A 27,078-nucleotide genomic window follows, 5' to 3' on the forward strand; every position below is an offset into this window, starting at 1 on the left:
TATGTAATAAGAAAGCTGAAGTACAAGTTGACAGCCAAATAATTATGAGAATGAACTTAATTATATCATACATACATAATTATATATACATGCAGGGAAGACAAGTAGCAGATGGATGAGAAGTGAAAAAAAACACACGCACACACACACACATACATGTAGACACAGACACAGTACGTGGGATCATAATCAAACAGAGTGAATAATTTTAGTGAATCGTACAGTACATGCAGTTACTCATTGTCATTGACTGCTACAGGATCGTGCTCTGAACTTTTCCCAAAATTCTCTTTATCTCCTTTTTCTTTTCCAGACTTTTCTTGATTTTTGTCTTTCTCCTTGAGAGTACAAGCAATCCTTTTTATAGCAGTTGTCATGACGTCTTGTAGACCGCCACCCCCGAATGCCTCCAGTGTCTCTAGTCGTGCACGCTCGACTCTTGTGAGCCGTCTTCCAGGACCATTAGTGGCTTCTGAGGTGTCCTGACTATTACTTTCACGGGATAGGAGAGATCACATAAAATACAACAATTTTAGACAAATATTACGTCGTACAACCAACAAATACTATAATGCAAATGAAAACACTATGTACATGCACTGCTTATGTTGTAAGGTTTAAATTTCAAAGGATATCATAATAATAATTGTATACATGCATTTTGTGTATGTAAATCTCCTGTCTGAACTTTTGAACTGAACAGATTGGATATACATGTATGCATGCACTCCTGATGTATGTAAGAGGTTTTTTTTCCACGTATAGAATAATCAGCTATCTGAATCACTGTACAATTTGGTATGGCATCATTAATTTTTCATATTTCCAGGGGGGGGGGGAATTTTGGCTAGGGGTGGGAAATCCTAGGGCGCCCCCCGCCCCCCTCTGTACGAAACCCTGGAAAGGCATTTTGCTGCCATTTTTGGCAATATTAAATTGGCACTTGCCAGTGCAACCAGGTCAAAATGATGTATGATAATTCAAGCATTGTCATTGTGGCAATTTTCCCAGTGATGTCATTCACATAAAAACTACGTACAGTGTACTCATGAGGCCTACATGTACGTGTACTTCTTGCATTCTGTACACGTATTGGCGCTCACCTGGTAGCCTTTACTGGTAAGGAATCCAAACCGACCCCTCCGAATGAATCCATTGCTTCTATCCTCGCCTTGTCCACTCTGGTTGGTTGTCTGGTTTTGACCTTTGACATATTAGAGCGACGAAATTGGTTCGCTTTTAGTTTCTGAACTGTAGTGTAATTTCTTTTTCCGTCAGACAATGAGATATCTTTAAAAGTGAACTCTGTTTCCTGTCTGGCAGCCTGCAGCCTGGGAACATTGGTGGTATTATACTTCTAGCTGTAATATGAGTTGACCTAGTCGCTCCAAGAGCAGCAAAAGAATTGTACCAGAATGCGTCTTAAAAGAATACTTTTGAGAATGTGTGCAGGTCCATGTATGTAGAGGTAGATGTACATGTAGAGACAGTTGTGGCAGTCAATAAATTTTTAAGCTAACACTCACCTGGTCCTTGGCCTCTTGCTGGGAGGAGGTTCCTTGCCAACCATAGTCTCGTCGTCCTGCTGTAGTGCTCTCTTCTTTTTCACTGTTTCTGCATCCAATTCAGTGCGCAGATCAATCTTCCTCACCGGGATGGAGGACAGAGAACACCCTCCGAATAAGGCGAGTGATTCTTTGGTGGCTTGTTGTGCCTGAATAATTATACACATGGAAGAAGTCTTGTCAACGAAAATAGGCCACTGAGAAAAGCTAATCTTGACAGCTGAGATACTGAGTCTGCTTATAATAATATAGCAACATGTTACAGCTAGAGCACTTACAAACAGTAAGAGGACAGTAGTGATGCGCCCAGTGGGGCTATTTTCAATCCTCAATCTCGGTACATGTAGTTATTTTTAGCCTCCATTCGCTAGCAAGGTATGGCAGTGTGCTTGCAAAATACTCTCCAATAGAGCACAGCTATTTTTTAGTTGGTAGAGAGAAAAAAACTGCAAAAGTTCTAACTGCCAATAATAATGAATAACGTTATAATTATGTTGCCCATGTTGAATTAGTCTACCACATAATAATATATTATACCAAGAGTTCATGAACTCTTGATTATACATGTACATGTATCTTGTCATTATATGGACTCCAAAGTTTTAGTTTAGCAGCAATCATTGGATCTTTCCCTGCATGCAAACTAATAATTATTCATGTCAGCTTCCATTGAGGCATCAGCACCCGTGACACGTTAACTGGTCTTGTGGTTATTTTTGTCTAGCCAGTGTGGGAACACCCATTGAATAAATGGGACACTCCGTGCATTGCTTCTAGGTACCGGCAACATCCGGCACGTTACACATTCAATTTACCATTGTCAATCTCTTGGGCTTGGTCTTCACTTTACATACAGGTTTCTCAGCACAGTCAGTTCCATCATCAATATAGATAGATTTACTAGGAGCAGCGCTACCATATTCATTCTTGTTTTGTGAGTTCTGTGAGTTAATATTAGAGTCATTATCTTCATTCGACTTGACGACGCCTAGGTTATCCACAGTACATAGTAAGTCATTTGTAGCATGAGAGGACACTTTAGTAGTGGATTGTACTGGTGTTTTGAGTTTGCTATGGAGACCATCACCAGAAAAAGTGCTTTCCACTGGGTATTTACTCAAAATGGCACTATTTTCACATCTTCTTCCATCCTCATCTTCTTTATCCTCTGTGTATATGGAGCTGGAGGTGTCTTCCCAGTCGCTGAGGTGAGGGCCCTCCTCGGTGATGGAACCAGCATTGTTCATCATGCTGATGTTTTCGCACTCTTCCAGACCTGAATTAAAACAGTGATACGTCAAACTTAAACAATAAGTGTGTTTACGAATCAAATAGGATCAAGATTTACAGTTATGCATGTTCTTATTGTTGACTTAAGTAGTTAAACGTAGGGAGAACACTAATCACGGTGCTACCTAGAAGAACACGTCATACTGACATGGGCGTGGCTTTCGATCACATGCATGCCTACCGAGCATGCACAGCCACTAGCATACGTGTGTTAATTAAGTACAGTTGCTGTCAGTGAGCCACAGACAAATCGATAGCTCAAATTTTAAGCCTCCCACCCTCCCATTCACGGAACCGGAGGTTAAGACCTATTTCCATCCGACGATGTTGATTGCTATTTAGGGGGCTGAATGAGGCCCCCCCCAACACTTATGTGCTTAATGTTAACTCGCAGGGGCCCCTCTCTCAGTACTCCCCTAAAACCTAACAACACAGAGACACGTGACCCAACCTCTAGCATGACAAAAGATGAATGGATATGCGAAATCTGCTTAGACCGGTACTGGTAAAAGATACCGTAATTGATGTAATTATAGTGCCAGAAAAAAATTATTTTTGCCACCATGGATACTATGTACACACTTATGAATTTATATGGTGCTACATGGCCGAACATTTCGAGTAGCGCTGTAATTACATCAATGACGGTAGTATAAATATTCTCGCCTAGGATATGACGCATTATGATCACAATCATCTGTACTGCACATGTGTACGTGTACCACCAATAGTAAATAAAGATCTAGTTAAGTTATAATAGACATGTGTTACAGGGCCAGGGCCTGTATTATTCTGAACACATACCAAAGCTCTGTTCCATGTTTGACTTATAGGTACTTTAGGTGCACGATCTAAACAGTCCACACGTACTTGATCTGTGATGCTCGTCGATTCAGATCGTCCACAGCTCCCGCCATTCATAAATTGGTGCACGGTAGGCTGGAAACCACGCCCCTTTCCCTAAAGAAAGGGGCGTAGTTTCCAGTCTAGGTGCACGGTGCACCTGCATAAATACACTCTAAGGACCTTGACCTTTAAACCCTTGAGTACGTCCACGAGGTCGAGGCTGCTACTCGAACTCCTAGATCCTCACTCTGCTCCCTCACACTGTTCAGTTATAAAAGAATGGCGTAAGTTCTGATCACTTCTGGTTTATGTTTCAAGAAGCATTCCACAGGCAGGGAACTTTCAGAGGGCACAGTAGAGGGCACAGTCGTGGGCTCAGGAGCAAGGGGAACTGGAGGGGACGGGGGAGGGGGAAGGGTGGATGGCATGGTCCTGTGATGCAACCACCTTCGTCAGAACCGTAAGTTCTTGATATGTACGGTAAAACATACCAAAACCTCCATTTAAGGCAATCCTTCAAATATGCGACACCCTCGAGCTCATGCCAGAGCTCAGGCAATTTTCTTACCGATGACAATTGTTATTTAATGCTGCGTCTTTAATGAGAGCCACACCCTAGCCTCAATTCTAGCCCACTGGAAAGCGGCTAGATTGAGGCTCAACCTTCTCTCCAGTCTTGTGAGCTCTCTCTTCGTTTTCTTTGCAGTGGCCATTGTCTCTGGTCTTGGGCGAGGTATTGAGCAATAATAACTGCTGATTCAGCGCATGGACAGTAGTCTATTCTACTGACAGCCCCTCTTTTCAGTTTGCCATTTTGTCCGGATATGCGAGGTTTCGGACTAAAGGGATCCGGATTAGCGAGGTTCTACTGTACCTTAAAGCCATAATAATAATTATTATAATGCTAATGGGTACATGTACATGCAATTAATGTGCCTCGTATATATATACCATTGCTAGTTAGGGCTGACAACATGAAAAATGACGAATAAGTCTCAAACTTGTGATGTATACTCTACTATATGATAGTAATATAGTAATATAGATGCACCTTCAAATCCCAGTTACCGCTACAATTATGTCTTGCAATGATGCTGTTTATAAGCAGCTAGTTCGTAGCTGCATGATGCCTGAACTATAGCAATACCCAGGGCTGTATTGAGGGGAGTAATTCGCACCCCCCCCTAGGATCTGGCAGATTCATTTGTACTGCTATAATTCTGATGATTTCGCCCCTTCTACATTTTTAAATTGCCCAATTCGCCCCCCCCCCCTGATCCAAAATCCTGGATAGCCCTGATATCTATGCTTATATATACATGTAGGCTGGATATGGATATTTCGATGATCCTTACCATGCGGCCACATACTACACATTAATGATAAATTATGATATCATGTGACTTTGTATATTTCACGTCACAGGGAATTCTACCCTCTTGTAAGACCAATTTTTGACTGGACTGAAGTGGAAGAACATTTTCCACAGGCCCCCACAGTGCTCGATAATTCCCTGCTTGAACAGGTATGGTTCCATGGGTCATCCATAGTACAGAAAGTAAAAAAAAAACGATAAAAGTTATTTATATTCAGGTTGTGAATGGCGACGCTCTTTTGATTGCAAATTGTGAATTTTCGCATAATAATTATTCATAATCGAGAGAAACGTAAAGACTGAGCATGCGCATGCAAATCCCCATGCTTTGCCTAAAATTTTTAATAGTTAGAGAAACTCATCAGGCTGTACAGTGTCATTCGCAATCGATTAACCTCTCATTCTCTACCGGATATATGCGGTAAGGTTTGAAATTCTGGCACAACAAAGTGTAAATCGCAATACATTCGTGCAGTTTCATCAGTGCATCTTACAATTGAGCCTTGATTTAATAGGCTACATGTAGCTACAGCTAGCTAGCTAACTAAAGTTTGCAATATTAATAATGCTGGCATTGCAATAATTGCCACGTGGATAACGCGCATACGTAATAGTATTTCCAATACTTGAGCAGACAAATAAACCGAACTGCTCAGAAATAAAGCTATTTGTGCGGGGAAATTGGCCGATGTCCGACTGTTATTTTGTGCACTATTGCTACCTGAATTGTTCTGTCCACTGATGCATTATGTCCAAGACTAGTACAAACTCTATGCATATCGTTTGCTGATTTTGCATGCAGAGGCTCACTTAATTTATTGATGGGCGTGGCTTATTGACTGAGAGTCATTCTGGTATCCGAATATTTCAGCCGTCCGGATGCCTGTATCACCATTATGTCAGCGTTACATTCAACAGTTGTTGGTATGATTATAATAATTCATTCTATCCTAGCTGTTGGTGGAACACGCTGCCAGTCTGGTGTTGCCTCCTGAGGAACAGTCAGCACTGGACTCCTTCGTGCAGAAACTCTGCACACTGGTAGATAACATGATCGTGTCCGGAGAGGGAGAGTCCATGGTGAGTGCATATACAGTGTCATAATTTGTGTAAAGTTAAGTTATTGTTAGGGAACAGTTTTAGGTAATAGACACTCAGGGTTTCATATTGAGGGGGGAGCATATCTGTTCATACAATGTCATATTACAGCCTGGTTTAAGACATTGTAAAAAAAGTAACCGGTGCTTTATAAGTGTTCACCCACGCAGTAATTAACCCGAGGCGCGTGGGCGGCCACGGGTTATAGTAGTCTGTCTGTTTGTCTGTTTGTTTGTTTGTTTGTAACGAGTATATCTACTCACCTGGATGCCATAGCACTGCATTTACAGCATAGGTAGTCTTCACACAACAATATCTTGGTTTAAATAGTGGAAGATTTTGATGTTAAAGCTTCTTTGTCGAGTAAAAGCGAGCAAAAGCTAAGAAGCTTAAACTTGCCACGTGGCCTTGAGTCAAGGTATGGGATCACTTTAGCTAAAAATATCTAGTCAAGGCTTGATTATGTATTTTCAGTTGAAGTGATCCTGTACCAGGAACAATTGAATACGGTCAAGAAAAAGTAGAATTGTGTGACTGGTTGAGGTTGTTGACTGACTCTGGATCCTATACGTACTCCAGCCTGGAAGGAGCCATACTTCTCTTAGTCTAAGACTCCAGGCTTCTTTGCTGTGATCCCAGTCCATGTGCACGTTGTTACTTTAGTTTTGAGTTAGTTTTATTGCTCCTGAGTTGCTGTGCAAGTCATACATGATAACAACATCACTACAGTAGAACCTCGATTATCCGGACACCTTGGTTCCAGAAGGAGGCTGGATAAGTGAATATGCCGGATAATCGAATAGATAAACCACGCCTTGATCCACCCACTTTATAGATAAACCACGCCTTGATCCACCCACTTTATTGATAAACAGCAGTGCCCATGGTTGTCTGCGCATGCGCAGAAGATAAGCAGGCATGTCTCCATGGTAACAGCTGCAACGCGCATGTGCATTTGAGGGACACGCCCATTTTCTGAATTATTTAAAAAGAAAACTGCCAAGCCGGATAATCGAGGTTCCGGATAATGAAGGGCCGGATAATGGAGGTTCTACTGTATATGCACTGCATTATATTTCTGGTTGCTTTTTAATCATGTCACCAGCCGAGGGTTTGCACTTTAGTGCTCTAGTTATCTAGTAGTAAATCAAGCTGTCTTGACTGTATACACTAGGTGTCATTGCTTTACCAGCAAGGCAATTATCTATTTAAACGTGGAAAAGATGCAGGGCTCAAAACAATTTCATAAACAGCAATTGAGTTAGCTCGTAGAGAAGTAGAAAAATAGCCTCCTTTTTGATTGTTCCCTTTCTCTGCGTGATTATAGGACTACTGTAGACTCGCTAATCCGGACCCCTTTAGTCCAAAACCTTGCAAATGCGGACAAAATGGCAAACTGAAAAGAGGAGGGGCTGTTAGTAGAATAGACTACTGCGCATGTGCACTCTAACTTTCTTTGCTGAATCAGCAATAATTTTATTAATGAAAGCACCGCGGGTGCTGATGCCTCGGTGGAGGTGCCAAAGCTACATAACATAAAACTACTAATAGCTAGCTTTTATACACACATTGATATAATTATCATAATTTGCTGCAGGCCAAATATAAATCTAGTGGGTAATGATCAACCATGATTGTTGTTAAAAATGATCAATGCCAAAAGTTCAAGTCTAAAATTAATGGCTGCAAGTCAGCAGAGCCTTGCAGCTCTCTGCTCACTCTTGCAGCTACCAATAGCTAGCGTTCTAGTGCAGAGCTAACTACTAAGTAGAGTAGTAACACTCGGTAAACAAGTTTTGCTACGGACTGTTCTGAAAAGGCTGCAATGGCATTCCAAGTAAGCAAAACTAGGCATAACTCGAGAACGAAGCATTATTTTGCAAATCCACGAATTAAAATCCAAGTAAACATGACTAGAAGCCTATAGAAACTCTTACTTGCACTTGATTCATCCTTGAGCAGCTGTAGCGGTCTACACAGACACACACACAGACACACACACACACACAAACACACTACCATATACCTTGCTTGCGCATGCGCACCGAGGCATAATAAACTGCTCAAGACAATGGCCACTGCAAAGAAAACGAAGAGAGCTCACAAGACTCACTGTAATGGAGAGAAAGTTGAGATAAAAGACTATTCTAACTAGAGCACTAAAGTGCAAACCCTCGGCTGGTGACATGATAATAAAGAAACCAGAAGAGTGATAATGCAGTGCATGTAGCATGTATGACTAGCATGCGCTAGCACAGCAACTCAAGAGCAATAAAACTAAACTAACAACGTACATGCATGAGACATGCACTATGGACTGGGATCACAGCAAAGAAGCCTGGAGTCTAGAGACTAAGAGAAGTATGGCTTCTTCCAGGCTGGAGTATGTATAGGATCCAGAGTCAGTCAACAACCAGTCACAATTCTACTTTCTTGACAATTGTTCCTGGTACGGGATCACTTCAGCTGAAAATACATAATCAAGCCCTGACTACGTACTTTCAGCTGAAGTGATCCCGTACCTTGACTCAAGGCCACGTGGCAGTTTAAGCTTCTTAGCTTTTGCTCGCTTTTACTCGACAAAGAAGCTTTAACATCAAAATCTGCCACTACTTAAACCAAGATATTGTTGTGTGAAGGCTATCCATGCTGTAAACGCAGTGCTGTGGCATCCAGGTGAGTAGATATATATGTACCTGTGACAAACAAACAGACAAACAAACAAACAAACCAACAGACTACTATACCCGTGGCCGCCCACGCGCGCCTCGGGTAACTAGCAGCTTCCCTTCTGGCCATAGTAATATCATAATACATGTACACAAGTGTCTTCGTGAATTATAATGGTCTTCATAATAATTATTAGTTTACGTTAATCTGGGAATTTCATGTAGGGGTCTGTCTATTCGGTTTAGCGAGGTTCTACTGTAGTTGTTCCCTGCACATACATCTTCAAGGGCACACATGTCTGATCTTGGTCAGTGAAGTCTACATTTACCTATAGCTACTACCTGAAACTTCTTTTCTTCATTAATTGTGAACATGTAGCATTTAGCTACTGCGCGTGCTGAAACTTTTCATTCTGGGTGGGCGTATTATCGAGTCAAAATACTCTTGTACAAGATTTTCGAACCAAAAGAGGGGATGTGTGTGTTTTCACGAGGGTACGGTATGTGTGACTGGGCACTACATGTCTACACAATAATTGTTGTTTATCATAACTATACAGTGTCAGCACTTCTATTGTTTGTTCTCCACATGCACGTGTTGACAGTTATATTGCACATGCATACATTATACAGTCATGACTGCTATATATTGCATATACTTCTTAGATTCACACAATAGTATAGTTATCCACTTGCAAAACGATGGCAGAATTAGAAGCACAGTTGTTTTCAACAAAAGACTTTAGCCCTCGTATTCAGGATGCAAATTTTCCGTGTGTGTGCTTGAATGACAGTGGAACTGTGGTAGTATTCTATCAAAGTAGAGGTAAAGTCTACTATGTGATTGGCAATACTGATCTGCAACACGAACACGACACTTCTAAGAGCAGCTTGAATAGTAAGCATAGGCTGGATTGGGGTGATTCACAATTGTATGGAGATGGCTGCAATGTCAAGGCTGCTATTAATGATCAAAATGAGGTTGTTTTGGTTCGAAGTCGCACTCGTAGACGTGAGTGTATGTACCGAGTGGGAAATGTTGATGTTAGTGCTAAGTGTATCAATTGGTGGAGCAATGAGATGTGTTTGTGCTCTGGTGTAAATCCAACCGTTGCTTTGGTAGGAAATACCGTCCTATTTGTTTATGAGGCCCAGTATGGATTTTGCCGTTGTTATTACGAAGTCTCAAAAATAGAGAACAAGCAGATTTGGGCCACACGTAATATCAAAGCAAGACTTATACCCGAGTTAAATGGGTGTAAAGAAGTATCGATAGCTATTAACCAAAGTGGTCGAGTTGTTATAACATGCCGCAATGCTGTTGGATCTGGTCTTTATTGTGCTGTAGGAAGCTTAATAGATGCTACTGTCCGTGACGTAACGTTAAATGGCACTCCTTACGTAAGTGGCTATTACTCTTGTATTTCTGTGCTGAATGACGGAATCGTAGTGAGTGCTCATGAAGATGAAGCGTTTGGTAACTCTAGCTTGAAGTTGCTATGTGGACGTGTTAGTGACAGTGTGATTAACTGGGAAGAGGAGCAGGAGTTGGATCATGGCTACAAACCTTCATTGGCTGTCAGTAACAAGCAGCAGATGATTGTTGTACATGTGGACAAGTCAGGTGTTCAAACACACGGGGAATTGAAGTACAAGTTTGGAACTCTGTCCTCAAGGCTTCATTAAGAACAGTATATACATGTAGAAATCGACACGTACATTTAAAGATTAAGAATAGTGAATTATTGTCAGTATTATGTCATGTCCTATCTTTTAAAATTATTTCATTGTCTTTTACTATAATTATATGCATACATCATCATGCTAAAGGTCGCGCTCCATTGCAGCTATATTTGGTTATAAGTACAATGAAATTCAAATGTGATGAATCTTGTTAATGACACACCCATTCCATTGTTTAGTTTCCTAGCTAATATATGGCTACCACCACAAAACGATCTCTTGAGCCGAACTTGCTATCGACTCGAAAATTCGAGCCCAGAATCCGATGGGCTAACTTCCCGGTTGTCTGCATGAACCAGAGTGGTGTTGTGGTAGTATTTTATCAGCATTTGCGCAAAATCTACTTTATTGTTGGGTCAGTATCTGTGGATCTAACCACTGAACGAAACTTTGGAGGAGGTACTCTTGCAAAGCACAGCTGTGAGTGGGGAAATGTGCAACTTTACGGTGATGGCCTAAACGTGCGAGCTGCTCTGAATGAAAGCAATGAGATTGTGGTTGTTCGTAGTGGCACGTATAGACGTCGGTGCATGTATCGGAGTGGTGTTGTGAGTCAAAATGAGAGAAATATTATTTGGAAAGAAGATGACACGTTTTTCACAAAAGGTGTTAATCCTGCTGTAGCATTGAAGGGTTCTACTGTGATATTTGTTCACGAGCTTAACTTCGGCCTGTACCGATGTTTTTACAACATAGCGAAGATTAGTGACGGTAGTATACGTTTTATTGGTACTAGAAACCAACCGCTTCCAGCCCTAGATGAACGCAAGGAAATATCTCTATCTCTGAATGCTAGCGGTTACGTTGTATTTTCGTGCCGGTGGTGTGTAGGTGGGAATCTTTTCTATGCAGTTGGGAAGTTGTCAGATGGTGAAGACAGTATTAATGATGTTGTAAGAGTGCAACAGTACGCTCAGGGTGTCTATTCTCATATTTGCCTACTTGATGACGGAAATGTTGTGGAAGTCCATGAGAAGTTGATGAGCAGTTTGTGCATGTTCAAGTTTGGACGGTTGGATGGCAACACTATTGCTTGGGGGGAAGACTTGGAGTTTGACTACGGCAATAATCCGTGCACAGCAGTAACCAATAACTGCCAAATGATTGTGGTACGAGTGACAAGGCCGTACGTTGCACCTGGGGAACTTCATTACAAGTTCGGCTTCCTGTCCGAGTCTGTTGGCCATGCATAGCAGCACAAACTCAACCCACCTCACTCTTCAGGAAACTTTCATTAACTTGTCTAAATGTGTGGCGTCAGGTGTATGATGCATGTAGCTATAAAATAAGGACTATTGGCTCTTCTGTGTGTAGCCAAGTAATGTACACATGACTTGTCAATGACCACTTCAAGTCAATTTCTTCAATGATACATTAACTTATGATACGTATGTTAATTATATAGTCTGTTTCTGCATGCATGATGACATATAATAATTCGCTTTACAAGACTATTTGGTACGAGCGAAGCGAGTACCTTTAGTGATCAACGTTGCAATTGTCTGTTGTCATGAACAGGCACGATATTACTTTTAGGACTTATGATCCTTTACCAACTTCTACATGCGCATGTGCCCATGTGCACAATAAACGCGGGGGGACATGGAGTTAATGTGAGATTTGTCGACTAAATTACTCGTTACTAGTTATTCAGAGAAGTGTGAAAGTAGGAGTATAGCTTCCCAGTACTATAAGTGCCTTACCCCGACCAGCCTGTATCACATACGTGTTTTGTTCCATGCAGTTACTTGATGAGGTTCGAGTTGTGGGTGCACACAAAATGGGCATCGCCATGGCCCCAGATAAGGTGGTGGAGATTGTCATTCTCCTCAAAGACCTACCCACACGTGAGTTGGTACAGTAGTTGACTTGTTATTTAATTACATAAATGTACATGTTTATAATTATACACATTATTATGTGTATATAGGGAAGGAGATTTATTTCCTCCGTAGTGCTTCATGCCTAGTTAATTTGATTCATGTGTGTACTATTTAGCTGCCTTGATGTCTAAGATTTCGGGGACTCTTGTGGAGAGTTTGGAAACTGCCCGTCGGGAGGATAAAGATGGCTTTGACATGGGACAAGTCACAATGGCGAATGAATTTGACTATTGTAAGTAAATCCAGTGGTCTGGATAATTAATCCGTCGCATCGCATTCAGTCTGAAGATGGCTACTGCCTGAATATATTTTTTAAAGTTACTATGAGCTAAGCAGAGTGTCTACATGCTGGGTGTCGGGCACTTGAAAGGACGTTAAATTATCTCTCAACTATTCTTACATTGTGTGTACAACGCATGCATGCCGTACGTAGTATTGGGTATTTCTCTTTAAATTCATCACTGCGTATGTGGCTGTTACGTGCAAATGTCTCTGCTGTAGCATTTGAGATTCATGGAGGAAAGATACCAGTTGCTAAGGTGTATCTGACGAGCACTGGTGAGAAAGTGTATGGAGGACCCAGGAGGGACAGAATGATATGTGAGTTATACATGCCCAAAATGGTGTGTATAAACATTGCTAAAGCTACTGGTAGTGAATGCACAGGCTGTTGTGATTAGATCGTTATTCTTCTTCCAGTTTGTTTTCGCGTGCATGCAAATCATTTTGATAGCCTGGGATTTTTATGAACGTACATGTACGCACATAATTATGGTTACCATTTTTACGTCCGTTCAGCTGACATGACTCCATTTGAGAAAGCTCTAAAGATGATTCGCCACTCCAGATGGTGGGAAGACCACACCCACCACCTGCAATGGTTGGTCAGTTGTTTGTGGCACATGTACACCTATAAACAAACTGTGCACACCTTTTTAATATAATTATGTAAACAAGGTGCTTTTTACATATGTAGCCTGTGTCAGTTACACTTGCTTATAAGACAGATCATTAGGTTTATAGAAGAAGAAAAGCGTTGATTTGTTGTAGATAAAATTAATATGTAACAGTGTCACTGCATTTGCCGAAGACTTGAGTAACTGTGTTAAACCGGTGTGCATGCGTGGAATTGTAACAAATTCAGGCGACTGTACATGAACACACAGTAGCACTGTTTGCCTTATAAATTACCGTTTAATGTCAGCCCTTCGACAAGAAGTGTTCCCCACCACAACCTGCTACGTGTTGATCTAGAATGTGCCGACCATTCCGCGAGGGGAGTGTACCAACTATACTAATAAACTAATAAACCGTTAATTTGGGCCCGGATATAAGGCAGTAAGCCACCACCCGCTGAGGGGCGTGCCCTGAGTAGTGAAGACACGCCCCCCAGACGAGTATCCCCCACCTTGAACCAAAAAAGGGGAAAAACCCCACCCATGCTAACAATGCTGAGCTCTAGCCGAAGCTCGCGTGGTGTGAATAGCCCCCCCCCCCGAGCCCCATAGAAAACGGTGAGGGTGGGTGGGGACCAAAAGCAGAGAGACACGATCAATAGCTATCTGACTGCGTGTGAGCAACTGCCATGCGGTTGTCCGCTTACTGCGCATGCGCAGACCCCCGCGCACGTGTAAGGCTGCCACGTGGTCGTCTGCCCATTGCGCATGCGCATACCCCCATGCATGTCCCCCACAGCACCTGAGATCTTGCACTGGCTGCCATTAACCATTGTTTAGTGCCACCACAAAACCTACTGTTCACGTATTCAGCCCTGTTAATTAAATGAGTACTTGTGACAACAAAGTCCATGTTGATTTTTGAGATGCGGTGTCATGGTGTCTGCATAAAATTTAATTATTAACACTATCTTTCAGCGCTCATGACTTGGTTCGAGTACTGATAGACATGAAGAACCATGTTCCTGGACTCCAGTATTTAAGTACCTGGTACATACAACTCCTGGTGAGTACATTACGCCATGTATAGAATTTGTCCGGGATGGTATCTGTATTGTCCGTATTGTCAATGATTTTAACTGTCGTGTACTCAATCATGTCACTGGCCTTGAAGTGAAAATGCACAGTCAATGTGATGAAGTGTTTAAGATCACAACTAAAAAGTTTTTCTTCTTCAGATTCACTGTTCTGTGGTGCCACTGATAGGTGATGAACCTCTTTCGTTTGTTGGTGCATTCAAGAGAGTATGGGAGCTGCTGTCTGCTGGTCTATTTCTGCCTGGATCAGTTGGTGTCCCGGACCCCTGTGAGGTGAGCGGTACTATTACACTTAGCTAGTTAGCTAACGTGTTTCAATGCTGGTTCATATTAAAACATTTATTGCTAGCTAAGTTTTACATGTATATAAATAACTACCTGTAAAGGATTTATTGCCTAATTATCATAAAGTTGAAAAACTACCTAGCTGTTGAGCTGTATTTTTGAGATACATGTACATGTACAGTGCTCCAACCAAAGAGGCTAGAACTTTTATACTGGAATAAACTTGTTGATAGGAATGGTATAATAATTATATTAGATTGATACCTTGAGTTATAGTTAGTTGGGCATGGCCCACCCTGGACGCTCACGTAGTATTGGGTACTACTGCAATGTCAGATTTTGTTCCTGCTGCAGAAAATTTGTAGCCCAATCAGATTGCAGAGTTCAAGTGCTAAAGGTGTGGCTCATTAATGCGAGTCAGTAACTATAGTAGTTCTCTTAATCAAAAAATAGCAGACGAGCCAAGGAATACGCCAGGTCAGTTAGAGCTAGTGGCATGTAAAATTGACTCCTGCAGTAGAATTCTAACTGAGCTTTGTGGTTACCGCCCACTTTGGATTAATCATACTCATGCTTAGCCACACCCAAGATTAATTACTGGTGGAACAAACCTGACATTGCACTGGTGCCCAACCCTACGTGAGTGTCCAGGGTGGGGGGCCACACCCAACTAAGTTATAGCCAGCGCAGTACAACAGAAGCGAAGAACTTAGCAAAGTAAATATGTTTTGTGTGTAAAAAATGCCATCGTTTCTTTTAGATACAATTCAGCACCTATAGCTATGCTCCAGAGGAGGGAGGACACGATTAACCTTAGCTGATAATTAGCTAATTATTGCGACCTTTTAACTTTGAACAATTCGTCTTTTTCTTCTTTATAACCTCTACATATTGGATACACAGAAGAACAGTACTGTATGAGTGACAGGCAATTCTTGCAGGCACAGAGCAAACTACAATATTTAAAGGTGTGCTAGAAGCATGAGACTGTTAGTGTCATTGATGTTCTTTATGTTTAATAATCTGTTGGAGACGTTCTGAAGTACACAATTCCATGTAGCAGCTTTATCACAGAGACAGGAGTTCCTGGGGTGCTTCTCACAGGGATCTTGGAGACAGGAGTGCCTGGGGTGCTCTTCATAGGGATCCTGGAGACAGGATTAGGAATGTTTCTCACACAGACAAGATCAGAGTGCCTGGGATGCTTCTCATAGGGATCTTGGAGACAGGAGTACTTGGGTGCTTCTATCCTTCTAATACCTACAACTTGGCCCTCCAGTAGGAGAACTTCTACGCTGAATACTTTCCTCTGCTGTGTGTCCAATATGTAGAAGTAATAAAGAAAAAAAGACGCCATTAAAAGGTCGCATTAATTAGCTAATTATCAGCTAAGGTTAATCGTGTCCTCCCTCCTCTGGCTATGCTCAACTAATTTGAACCCTACCCTTCCCAAAATCCTGGCTATGCCACTGGAGTTGCAGGTATAAGCGTCACAATCACATGAACTTTGGATGCATGACGATTTGTGATGTCACAAATTATTTGCCTACACAAACACACACACACTACTGAAGTGGCTGCTGCTTTTGAGAGTGAAGCTTAATTAGCAGCTCTTTTCTCAGGTATAATTATAGAGAGGAAACTTTTTACGAACAATCTCAATTCTGAAGAAATTGCCACGTACTGCTTATATAATGTTATCATAGCCTGTGAACGAAGCTTTATTTTGCAAATCTATTCGAAATCCAAGAAAACGCTACTAAAGACCTATAATTATACATAATTATGTTACGTACGTAGTTGCATGAACTTGCGTTTCAATCGTTGAGTATGTAGTTATTGCTGAAATTACAGACAAGCAGACACCCCGTAGATTATGGATATAGAACACAGATGAGAGAGACACATGCACACACACACACGCACACATGCATACGTGTGTTTACAAACACATTAATTTTATTGCAGTCCATGGTAAATAGTATAAGTACTACACTCTTTGAGGAGAAGTAAATACTACAGCAAGTACAATACCAACTACAAACACAACAACAACAAAAAATACAGTCCAAATTAGGTTAAAAATCACTCCAAGGCACAGATACTTCTTGAAGGACCTCTTAGCTTGCGTTATGTTACCTTCGTTAACATTCTTTCTCGTCTGTATGCAGCCATAAGTAAGGTAATTAATCATGCAAGACACGCAGTTTATTCGTGCATGCTTTTTCAGTTCTTACCTGGAATATAGAATATAGAGCCGGCACTGTCCAAAACAGGGTAACAGGGCTTCCTACAAAGAAAGTTATGAGTAGCCAAATAGTCATACAGACAATTGCATTCGGCACTTGATCAGCATAAGCTAAAATTTGATTTGAGTGACTTTCATCGGAGCTAATGGTTGTCCAAACTCCTATTTGTTCTCTCTTCGGGTGTGGCTTACAAGCAGGAGTTGTGTTCAGAATATGTACTTCACCAGTAGCACTTGCATTGAAAGACACGTTTGATGGCTGAGAGGCAGCTGCTTGTACATCTGCTTTAGTTTTGTTAAAGTTGGTGATAACATGTGCAATGGTGATCTCCTTTTGTAGTTCAGTGGGTAGTACTCTTTGCTCACGCACATTTCTCCTTAACACAGCTTCTATTAGCCTCTTCATAGTTTTCATGTCATTTCGGGAGAAGTCAGCCTGGGGAGTATTCCTAGCGATTGCCTGATCCACCTCCTCCAAAGTAACAATAACTTGGTCCTCTAATATGGTAGCAGTGTCATTGCTGTCGTGCGTGAGATCAGAATATGACGGTGGAGCTCTTGTTTCCTCCATGGTAGCCTCTCAATTGTGGGTTGGCTTTATCCAACGTTTATTGGTAAAAGGTCACAAGAATGGGTGTGACAGATAAAATATTTTGAGGGTATGAATACTGTAAACCGTGAATCACTAGTAGCTGTACTGTACATAATTAATTTTGTCTACTGAGAATCATAACTGAGAATAATTATGACACTCATACCATTTTTTACCCGAGGCGCGTGGGCGGCCACAGGTATAGTAGTTGGTTGGTTTGTTTGTTTGTTTGTAATGAGTGAGTGTGCTTACCGGGATGCCATATTATAGCACTGCGTTTACAGCATGGATAGCTTTCACACAAAAGTTGGTGTTAAAGCCTCTTTGTCAAATAGCGAGCAAAAGCTAAGAAGTTTAAACTTGCACGTTGAGCTAGCTACACTGTGGCCTTATTTGAGGCACTTACTTGTAGCTGCAGTAATCCTGTGCCAGGAATAATGGAAAAGGGTTAGTCGGGCGCTGCCTCTACCGTTGCCCGGAAGGAGGTCGGGAATCAAGCCTATCCACAGTTTTGTTCTGTTGTTGGAAATCCAATAGCTCCAATCAGATTGCAGTATCTCAAGGGGATTGATCACACCCACTCAACTGTACCACGTGTGAATTTTGCACACGTTGGATTGACTGAGAGGCGAGGCCACCCACTTTAATAAATGATATTCATTGCTATTGGTTAGCACCCACATAGAATGAATGATTTCATGATACTATTGCGTAACAGGCCAGAACAAAACTGGATAGGCTTGATTCCCGACCTCCTTCAAGGAGGGCGGCGGCGCTCGACTAGAAAAGGGTCACAAGTAGAAAGCTAGAATTGCATGTGGTTTGTTGTCTTGTTTGCTGACTCTAGATCCTAGCACCAGGACTCCAGGAGCCATGCTTCTCTAAGACTCCAGGCTTCATTACTGTGATCCTAGTCCACAGTGCACATCTCATGTACCATGGACTAAAAACTCTGTTCTCAAAACCAGTCTGGTTTAGTTTTATTGCTCCTGAGTTGCTGTGCTAGACAGCTCTGTATTAGACAGCTCTGTACATAAATTACATGCACTGTATTGCATTATATCACTCCTCTGGTTTCTTCATAATCATGTCACTAGCCGAGGGTTTGCACTTTGTAGTGCTCTAGTTTATTTTCCATCTCTATAGTTTAGTTCTAGCATTCTTACTGCCTAGAAACACTAGAGCACTGAAGTGCTAATCCTCGGCTGTTTAAATGAATGCAGTTGTATACGTGTATGATATGAAGCATGGAGCTGGCTTAGTAGCAAGTAATATGGACTCTAGAGGCATGCTCATAATTGTAGTTTTCTACTCTAGTGACCCTTTTTCATTGTGCCTGGTATATGATCACTTCAGCTGTAAATACATACCTCGAATAAAGGACGCATGTATGCTAGAGGCCAACGTGAAAGTTCAAGTTCTTAGCTTTTGCTTGCTTTTATCTGACAACAAAGCTTTGACATCGAAGCTGCATGCCGTTGGAGGCTACCCATGCTGTAAACCCAGTGCTGTGGCATCCAGGTGAGTAGACTCAGATCTAACAAACAAACAAACAAACAAACCAATGGACTATTATATCCGTGGCCGCCCACGCGCCTTGGGTAATAACAATTGAAACCTCTCACCTGTATCGGCCGAATGCATGCTTAGTTTGGAGGTAGACTGGTAGATCGTAGTGTACAGTAATCTAGCTAGTGTACAGTTCGATTTTAATCGAGTTCAGACTCTGATAGTTTCTCTTAGAAGAGACACACAATTAGAAGAGACTCACAACTGACGTCGTGGCGAAATGCCATACAGCTCTGTCAGTCACTGAATTTTTTGGGTTCAGTATTTTTTCGTCTAGGTTTGATATACATAATTTTACATACATTATTTAGTAATCAAAACCTAGTACAACAAATCATAGTTACTTTTTCTCATGCTTGTTTCCCTTAGGAGAGCGAGTGCAGTATACACGACAGTCTACCGTTGTATCAGCTTGACCAGCTGACCAGAAATGCACAGATGATACTGCAGATGATTTCGTTTGGAGCTTACAGAGAAGTGCTGGCCATGGTGAGATCAGTGTGTATTCTTCACAGCAGTATTTTTTGTAATAATCTTGCTGTGTTGAATGCTTGACAACCAGGGACTCGCTATGCTCGAGCATTACGTAACCTCGAGCATTATTGCATCATCATCATGCACCACATTAAACACTTATTGCTAGCCAGTTAATGACTCACACCATATCACTTCTTCCTTACATGTTGTTGTCCATAGCCGGGAGCAACTCCTATCAGTGAGTTCTATTATTTGTGCTATTAACCCTTTCCCTGTTTTAATAAAAAAAAAGAATAAATACAGTTTTTCTTTAAAAATTCATATATCATGAACCATACATTGAAATGAGACTTGTAAATATTTTCTACAGGTAGCGCAGACCCCAGCATCGTTACCTAGCAACTGACCACCCCCCCTAATTAGCAATTGTTTACAAACATTTACAATTATGTACACAAACAATATTTTATGAAGGCACAAAGTGACTAAAGACACTAAATAAGTGTTCTCAATGTTCTCACGGAGACATGGTTTAAGCAGAAACTTGTCTGTGAGGTCACATCGGCAGACGCCATTTTCCCGGAAAATGTTTTCTTCACCTACACACAGGTTTACAAACAGGTTTACAAGTTCAATGGTGGCTCATGATGTCCACTGCTGTACTAACTAGCCTAAATACAGTTATACTGTGCTATCAAGGCTACAGATGCTACTCTAGACTTACCAGATTCAGGAACTTAGTCCATCCTATGAGCTTTTTCATCAGGTTCTTCAGGCTCTAGCTTGAGATAGTTTCTTATCTAGCTATGATCCCAGTCACTGTCCTCTCACTCAACAAGGCCATAAGCATCGTTCTCCTCACTGTCTAGCTGCCCTAGAACCTCACTGAGGCTGTACTAAGAAGATCTCGAAGCCATTATCAATAGTCACATGCGGTCACATGCGGTCACTTTTCTTTCGCAGTACTGTGCGAAGCGTACCTCGAGGCAAGATATTAAACATACTTGAAAGAGCAGCTCAATGCGCATGTGCTGGTACCTACAGCGTGTGCATAGCTCCAACACAGCGTGGACAACAATTTTTTGAAAATAGTCAATAGTGCGGCCAGAAAAAGACGGGGAAAGGGCAATAATTATTTTTAATTATTTTATTGCCATACTATTAATTGCACTCTCAACCCATACACATAATAATTAGTGTTATAATTATTCCCTCCCCAGATTTCATGCAGCCATATTGTTTTGGAGGGGTGACTCTTGATGTTCCTGCGCCAGCTTTGGAGCAACCACTTGAGAACTCTAACACTTAGTCCAATAACTTCACTACTTCCTTCTCCAGAAAAATGTTACTATTAAAATAATGATGTAGGGCATTATAATTATAATGCATGTAACGTCCATAAAAAGGGACATAATGTTTCTCCTGTACGTTTGTTGATGTGTCAGTTTTTCGAAAAAAAGCTTGACAAGTATCTTTTGATGCCTGGTGGATGTGCCAAACCTATACGTGTACAGGATGTACTCCTGATGTAAAAAAGCTATAATAACGATGTAGTGCTGCAAGCGTGCGCTTGCTAATGCCTCTCACCATGTTATGCTTTCGCTCAAAAAGTATTAGTGTTATAGTAGTTAATGTTTTATACAAGTTAGCTTATCTATATAAACTCACTGAGAAGAAAACACTTATTTACATGCGTGGCCCGCCCAGGGAGATGGGTTGCAGCCCTATCTAGTATTCGTTCTAGCCTGGGATCGAGGCTAGCATTCGTTCTTCTTGCTGCAGAAAAACATGCAGCACCAATCAGATTGCAGACTGCCTACATTACGTAAGCAGTTTGCATTCAGGAATGCATATGCACCAATCAGATTGTACATTTTTGTTGGCTTCCCAGCCCATCCCCTCTCTGCAGCAAGCTGAGCTTTGTGTGGAATAAACTATTATTTATGACCATATTTAGGGTTTGAAGCTATATTTAGCTAGCCCTAAATTCTGTATAAATACCACTGAGTTTTGTCATGTCATCACTTTTTCAATGCTAATAAACTGTTGTTGATCAAGTCTAACTAACTCTACATGGTGGCAGCGGTGCTACTCTATGATGGCTCATCTACGATTGGAACCCCCATCTTCATTTAACTTTCGGAACCCTGATGAGTGGCCACGATGGAAGAAGCGATTTGAACAGTATCGCACTGCATCTGGGCTCACTGAAGTATAGTAGGAGAACCACAACAAGTTAGCACTCTACTGTACTGCTTAGGCGAGGAAGCAGATTCAGTGTTGGACTCGACAAATGCGACCGAAGACGATCGAAAAAGGTACGAAATTGTGATACGAAAATTTGACACGTTTTTTAAGGTTTGACGCAACGTTATTTTCGAGTGAGCGAGATTTAACCGACGTAGCCAGCACGATGGCGAAATGGCAGAACAGTATATCCTAGAGCTATATCGCTTAGCTGAAAACTGTGAAAACGATGCGCTAAAAGAGGAAATGATCCGAGACCGATTAGTGGTTGGAATACAAGATGCATCACTATCGCAACAGTTGCAACTAGATGCAGCGCTCACGTTAGACAAGGCAAAGACAAAGGTCCGCCAGCGTGAAGCAGTTGCAGAGCAACAGAAAGTAGCACACGGACACTCCACTCCACCCTGGAGGAAGTTCATACAGGCAAATTCCCAAGGGGCATGGCTCTACTTCAAGCTCAAAGGAGGCTAGAAAGAAATGTACCAGATGTGGAAAGGAATCTCATCCCTGTGAAAAATGCCCTGCGAAAGACGCAGAGTGCCACAAATGTGGGAAAAAGGGACACTACAGCTCATGTTGTTTTATCGCTGAGCTTACCAGCGAAAATATACTCAATTCAGACACGGTGGACTCTGAGCAGAGCAATAACTGGATTGCTACAGTAGGGCGAGCTACGAATTTCAAATTGGATACTGGTGCAGAAGTAACTGCCGAGACGTACAGGTCGATCGAACCACCACCCACAGCAACAAAGAAACTGTGTTGCCAACCCTTAAAAACAAGGGGCCAAGGTATTATCACTGATGAGAAGATCGAGGCTATGTGGTAGACAGATTGAAGACAGATCTTTTGGGACTACCCGCAATCACTGCTCCAATACGGGTCGGGTCGCCTCAGTGACTAAAACGGAAACCTCCACAACTACTGAGGTGGAAAAGCGGTTCCCGTCAGTTTTCTCGGGATTGGGAAACTTAGGTGAAGAATACGAAATTCCGCTCAGACCTGAAGCAAAACCCCATTCTCTCTTTACACCTAGGCGTGTACCATTGCCACTACGACCTAAAGTAGAAGAGCTAAACCGAATGGAATCACTAGGAGTCATATCGAGGGCGATACCTTGGTGCGCTGGAATGGTAGTCGTTCCGTGCTACGTGAGGGTTCATCCACTCCCCAAAGTCGATGACATACTTGCTCAACTCGCTGGAGCTAAAGTGTTTAGCAAATTGGATGCCAACAGTGGAGATACCTTTGGCTGAAAAATCACGATTGCTCACTACTTTCATCACACCTTTTGGGGGCTACTGTTTCAACAAATTACCTTGACCCAACTGAAATTTCTAGGCCACATTGTGGACCAATTAGATGGGATTCGAGCCGACCCAGATAAGACCAAAGCCATTATTGAGATGGAAATACCTACCAATAATATGTGACAGGGCCTAGGAAAACAACCCTTATATATGGAGCAAACTAATAATGTTCAGTACACTACAAAGTAAAATATTTAGAGCTATTTTAGGATTTTGGTTTTCTTTCGTAAGAAATAATTTATCTCCTCTAACTAAAAAAAATTTTTTTATCCAAAATTTTTTTTGTATAGCCGTTACAAGGCAGCCATTGAATTTTTTCATGCTGTTCTTGTATGCGTTCGAACATTAGTTTCTCAAAACGGTAGGTCAATACTGTCCCCCTTTCACCCGAAAATATTTAGGGTAGGAAGGTGAAAGTGAGTGATATTGTAATCAATTTGAAGCTTAAGCACTGCTTTATTTAATTAAGCAATAAAATACAATTAATTAGTTTGCTCCATAAGGGTTGTTTTCCTACGCCCTGTCACATATATATCCGAACTTCGACGTTTCATGGGAATGGTCAACCATCTAGGGAAATTTTCGAGTCAATTCAGTATTGCCAGAGTGGATGGCCGAGGAGAAAGGGAGAAATGGAAGCCAAGCTTGTACCATATTGGAAAGAGCGCAGTGATCTTACTGTGGCCAAAGATGGAATGCTTCTCTACCAAAAGAGAATAGTGGTTCCTAAACAATCGCAATCGAAAACCCTGGACAAGATACACACGGGACACCAAGGCATACAGCGATGTCGTCTCCTGGCTAATACAGCTGTATGGTGGCCAGGAATCTCAAGCGAGGTGGAGAACATGGTACACCAATGCCCCAAAAGAGCAACCCCAAACAAGCAACAAATGATTCCGAGCGAACTACCCTGGCAAAAGGTTGCCACCGATCTCTTTCACCTCAATGGAAAAAATTACATTGCAGTAGTGGATTACTTTTCGCGATATCCCGAAATCAATGGTACGACTTCAAACTGTATCATCAAGATTCTGAAAGAGATATTCTCAAGATGGGGTAGGATCGACTCGATTTCTTCAGGTGAGAGGATAGGGTAAAAGGTGAGTTTCGAGGGCGGCTTGATATCAAGGCTATCTATGGCTGTACTCTTGCAACAAAGGCACTGAGCAAGTAGCTGCTGTGTGATCTCAGGCTCAGAAGGTCCTCATCTGAGCTACTCTGAGCTGCTGTAGGCATGCCTCAAGAGTCTCAGTGTCTTGTCTGAGCCTAGCGCCTTCGTTGCACGCAGGCCGCCCGCCTTTTCCCCAGCGACCTGAAATTGAGTCGATCCTTACCAGAAGCAGTCGCTAAATCGAGTTGATAAAACACATCGAGTCCAGATGAAGTCGATAAAATCGAGTTGATAATGTTGAAATCTTGTTTCCTTAGTATCAACTTTAGTTTGATCAAGTATCTTGAACGCACATGTGTTTACAAAAATTACTGACTAAGATTACTATAGATTACTTACATGGAATGTTCTAGATCTATCTAATTAACTAATTACAATGACTTAATCAGTTAGTCTCACAATGTCTCACAATCTACTATTAGTTTCAACACTCCCACTTAATCGGTACATTGTACTCAAATCTTAAACACTGGTTTCGATAGTGGTCCTCAAACGTGCAAAGTGGCGGACGACGTCCTTCTGAGCATACTTGCATCGTACATATGGAAAGGGACTCTGTGGTGACTCACATCTGTTGCAATCCCTCTTGGGAACGGGTGGTCGTCTGCTCGGATCAGGTAATCTCTTTCTTGCGTCTGGTTCCTTGATCTGACTCACATATGCCATATGATCAGCTTCTGTTGTGTTGCGAACTCGTCTACTCCAAACCTAACAGGGGGTCCACGTGCTCTCTGAGAACGACGTCGTTCTTCTGATTGTTGAGTATCATCCTGTGGCTCATCTTGTGGCTGTTCAGTGTCATCCTGTGGTTGATGTGTCTCCTCTTCCGATGGTTCAAGAACTGATCCAACATCAAATATCGTATTTTTCTGTTCAGTTACAGGTTTGTTGAAGACAAAAACCGTTTCGTCAAATATTACATCTCTTCTCTTTAGTACCTTTCGGGTCTCTTCATCAAACAACCGGTATCCTTTCGAATTCTTGCAGTATCCAACAAACCGCAACTTCTTCACTTTCTTTTGTCTGTCACAATTAAGTATGTGAACATATGCAATACAACCAAAGACTCGCAGGTGACTAACATCAGGTTTCCTCTCAAACCACTTCTGGTACGGTGTTGTATTTCCTGATGGTGATGATCTGTTCTTCAGATACGCTGCAGTCGCTACTGCCTCTGCCCAGTAGCTGTTTGACAGACTTGCATGATTAATCATGGCTCTAGCTGATTCCATTAGAGTCTTGTTCGTTCTCTCCGCCAACCCCACATTCGTTTGTGACAAGTGCTTCAAATTCCTTGAACTTCTCAAAAACCTCTGACTTTCGTTTCAGAAAGTACACCGCACAACACTGAGAAGCGTCATCGATAAACGTCACAAAGTACCTTTGGCCACCGATCGATTCAGTTTGTACAGGCCCATATACGTTGCTATGAACTAGCTGTAGCTTTCTTGTTGAACGAATTCCCACTTGTAGTTTTCTGCTCACAAGCTGGTGACGCTTGTTCTCTGGTAGGTTCACAATTCAATTGATACAGCTTGTTCACTAGTGACCCCATGCCACATAGCTTGCCTTTTCGATTTCGAATCCAGCACCTCAAGTTCCCAAATTTCACAACATTGCCTTTACTGGTTGTGCTGCTCGTACAGAGAAAAGATTACATGTTAGTTTTGGTACATATAGTACGTTGTACAGCACAGCTTTCTGAGAATCACTCACTTTGAACAACATTTTCACGCGAACATTACCAACACCCAATGCTTCAACAACCTGACCATCGCCAAGTCCGACCTTTTCTGGTGTGTCAAACTTTCGATAATCCGTCAGATACTGCATCTGCGAAGTCATATGACTGGAGGCTCCTGAGTCTATTAGCCACTTGTCTACCTGAAGCAGGCTTCCCGACGCTCCCTCATATTCTGAGTCGGGGCCGGATGACTTCTCCTCTGCGGTCTTGGCATTGTGATCTCTTGCCTTCGGACAGTAACGCTGGATATGTCCTACTTCATTACATCTCCAGCAGACAGGTGGTATTTCTTTACTGTAGGCTCCCACTAGCGCTGCATCCGTAGAGGCTCCATCACTGGCTGCTCCTTTCTTCTTCAGCTCTTCATGTGTTAGTACATAATTCCTCTAGCTGTCACGACAGCTTGGTGGTAGAGTGCCGAGTAGTGTCACCTCCTCCGAAATTGGGGCTCCAATGGAGGAAAGCCTCTTTGAGGTGCATTTCCATAGATGTACCCTCCTTTATCTCTTTTCAAGAACAATTTGTTAGCCAGGGTTTCTCGTTTGTAGTGCCCCCTCAAGGCATCCCACATTTCCTCACATGACGTCACCAGGTAGAGTTGTGGGGTGGTAATTGCCATGACCAACGTGGAGACTGCCTTTTGAGACTTCACTCGGTAGTCGGTCCTCACAAGCTCCGTCGCGTCTGCTGCCAGTACTTCAGAGCCATCAACATACTTCCACAGATCTTTCACCATTAACAGATGGCGCACCTGAAATTTCCATGTAATCCAGTTACAACTTCCCAGTTTGTCTATCAACCACTTCTCCTCCATCACAGATCAACTTTGTCACTGCTACTCGTAATAATACTCGCTATAATATAGTTCAATCGACTATAGTTCTCAGTTAAAACAACAGCTCACACTCGACTCAAGCAGGATCTACAGCACAACTATAGCACACTTCCAATAGCTTGTCTGGGCCCT

The 27,078-nt window shown here is 42.1% G+C and overlaps 4 protein-coding genes and 1 long non-coding RNA gene across 8 annotated transcripts; 3 read left to right on the top strand and 2 right to left on the bottom strand.

Moving 5' to 3' along the window:
- Window positions 1-21: 21 nt before the first annotated feature.
- On the bottom strand, window positions 22-3,825 carry LOC135336303 (uncharacterized). Of its 3 annotated transcripts, none has more exons than XM_064532066.1 (5): window positions 3,726-3,825; window positions 2,381-2,841; window positions 1,527-1,714; window positions 1,104-1,331; window positions 22-492 (listed from the first exon to the last, which is right to left on the bottom strand). In XM_064532066.1, exons 2-5 carry the CDS (start codon window positions 2,813-2,815, stop codon window positions 234-236), a joined length of 1,110 nt encoding a protein of 369 aa, XP_064388136.1. In that variant the 5' UTR covers window positions 2,816-2,841; window positions 3,726-3,825; the 3' UTR covers window positions 22-233. The 3 variants fall into 3 exon arrangements, with proteins under 3 accessions (XP_064388136.1, XP_064388135.1, XP_064388134.1); XM_064532065.1 differs by having other exon boundaries at window positions 22-486; window positions 3,660-3,815; XM_064532064.1 differs by having other exon boundaries at window positions 3,660-3,815.
- A 23-nt stretch (window positions 3,826-3,848) lies between these two features.
- LOC135336302 (interleukin enhancer-binding factor 2 homolog) lies at window positions 3,849-21,104 on the top strand. Of its 2 annotated transcripts, XM_064532062.1 has the most exons (13): window positions 3,849-3,985; window positions 4,033-4,161; window positions 5,127-5,226; window positions 6,031-6,156; window positions 12,331-12,433; window positions 12,585-12,701; window positions 12,971-13,069; window positions 13,268-13,349; window positions 14,344-14,431; window positions 14,604-14,735; window positions 19,526-19,645; window positions 19,853-19,871; window positions 20,854-21,104. In XM_064532062.1, exons 1-13 carry the CDS (start codon window positions 3,981-3,983, stop codon window positions 20,940-20,942), a joined length of 1,209 nt encoding a protein of 402 aa, XP_064388132.1. In that variant the 5' UTR covers window positions 3,849-3,980; the 3' UTR covers window positions 20,943-21,104. The 2 variants fall into 2 exon arrangements, with proteins under 2 accessions (XP_064388132.1, XP_064388133.1); XM_064532063.1 differs by lacking the exons at window positions 19,526-19,645; window positions 19,853-19,871; window positions 20,854-21,104 and adding an exon at window positions 15,651-15,683.
- Window positions 9,512-11,934, top strand: LOC135336306 (uncharacterized). Its single transcript, XM_064532068.1, has one exon. The coding sequence runs from the start codon at window positions 9,546-9,548 to the stop codon at window positions 10,527-10,529; it is 984 nt and encodes a 327-aa protein (XP_064388138.1). The 5' UTR covers window positions 9,512-9,545; the 3' UTR covers window positions 10,530-11,934.
- Window positions 10,781-11,973, top strand: LOC135336305 (uncharacterized). Its single transcript, XM_064532067.1, has one exon. It carries the CDS (start codon window positions 10,781-10,783, stop codon window positions 11,777-11,779), a length of 999 nt encoding a protein of 332 aa, XP_064388137.1. The 3' UTR covers window positions 11,780-11,973.
- Window positions 16,563-19,527, bottom strand: LOC135336307 (uncharacterized). Its single transcript, XR_010394834.1, has 2 exons — window positions 16,985-19,527; window positions 16,563-16,908 (listed from the first exon to the last, which is right to left on the bottom strand). It is a non-coding gene; the product is annotated as an uncharacterized LOC135336307 (long non-coding RNA).
- Window positions 21,105-27,078: the final 5,974 nt, after the last annotated feature.

The sequence above is a fragment of the Halichondria panicea genome, chromosome 5 (assembly GCF_963675165.1).
Source record: "Halichondria panicea chromosome 5, odHalPani1.1, whole genome shotgun sequence".
Classification (NCBI taxonomy): Eukaryota; Metazoa; Porifera; class Demospongiae; order Suberitida; family Halichondriidae; genus Halichondria; species Halichondria panicea.

What these genes read in the sequence shown, in the direction of transcription:
- LOC135336305 (XM_064532067.1), top strand. Translation starts at nt 10,781, where the DNA reads ATGGCTACCACCACAAAACGATCTCTTGAGCCGAACTTGCTATCGACT.
- LOC135336303 (XM_064532064.1), bottom strand. An exon ending in AGCCCAAGAGATTGACAATG is followed by an intron (nt 1,715 to 2,380) that starts GTAAATTGAATG and finishes ATAATTATTCAG; the next exon opens with GCACAACAAGCCACCAAAGA. An exon ending in AGCAAGAGGCCAAGGACCAG is followed by an intron (nt 1,332 to 1,526) that starts GTGAGTGTTAGC and finishes CAATGTTCCCAG; the next exon opens with GCTGCAGGCTGCCAGACAGG.
- LOC135336302 (XM_064532062.1), top strand. An exon ending in CCGGAGAGGGAGAGTCCATG is followed by an intron (nt 6,157 to 12,330) that starts GTGAGTGCATAT and finishes TGTTCCATGCAG; the next exon opens with TTACTTGATGAGGTTCGAGT. An exon ending in CACACCCACCACCTGCAATG is followed by an intron (nt 13,350 to 14,343) that starts GTTGGTCAGTTG and finishes ACTATCTTTCAG; the next exon opens with CGCTCATGACTTGGTTCGAG.
- LOC135336306 (XM_064532068.1), top strand. Translation starts at nt 9,546, where the DNA reads ATGGCAGAATTAGAAGCACAGTTGTTTTCAACAAAAGACTTTAGCCCT.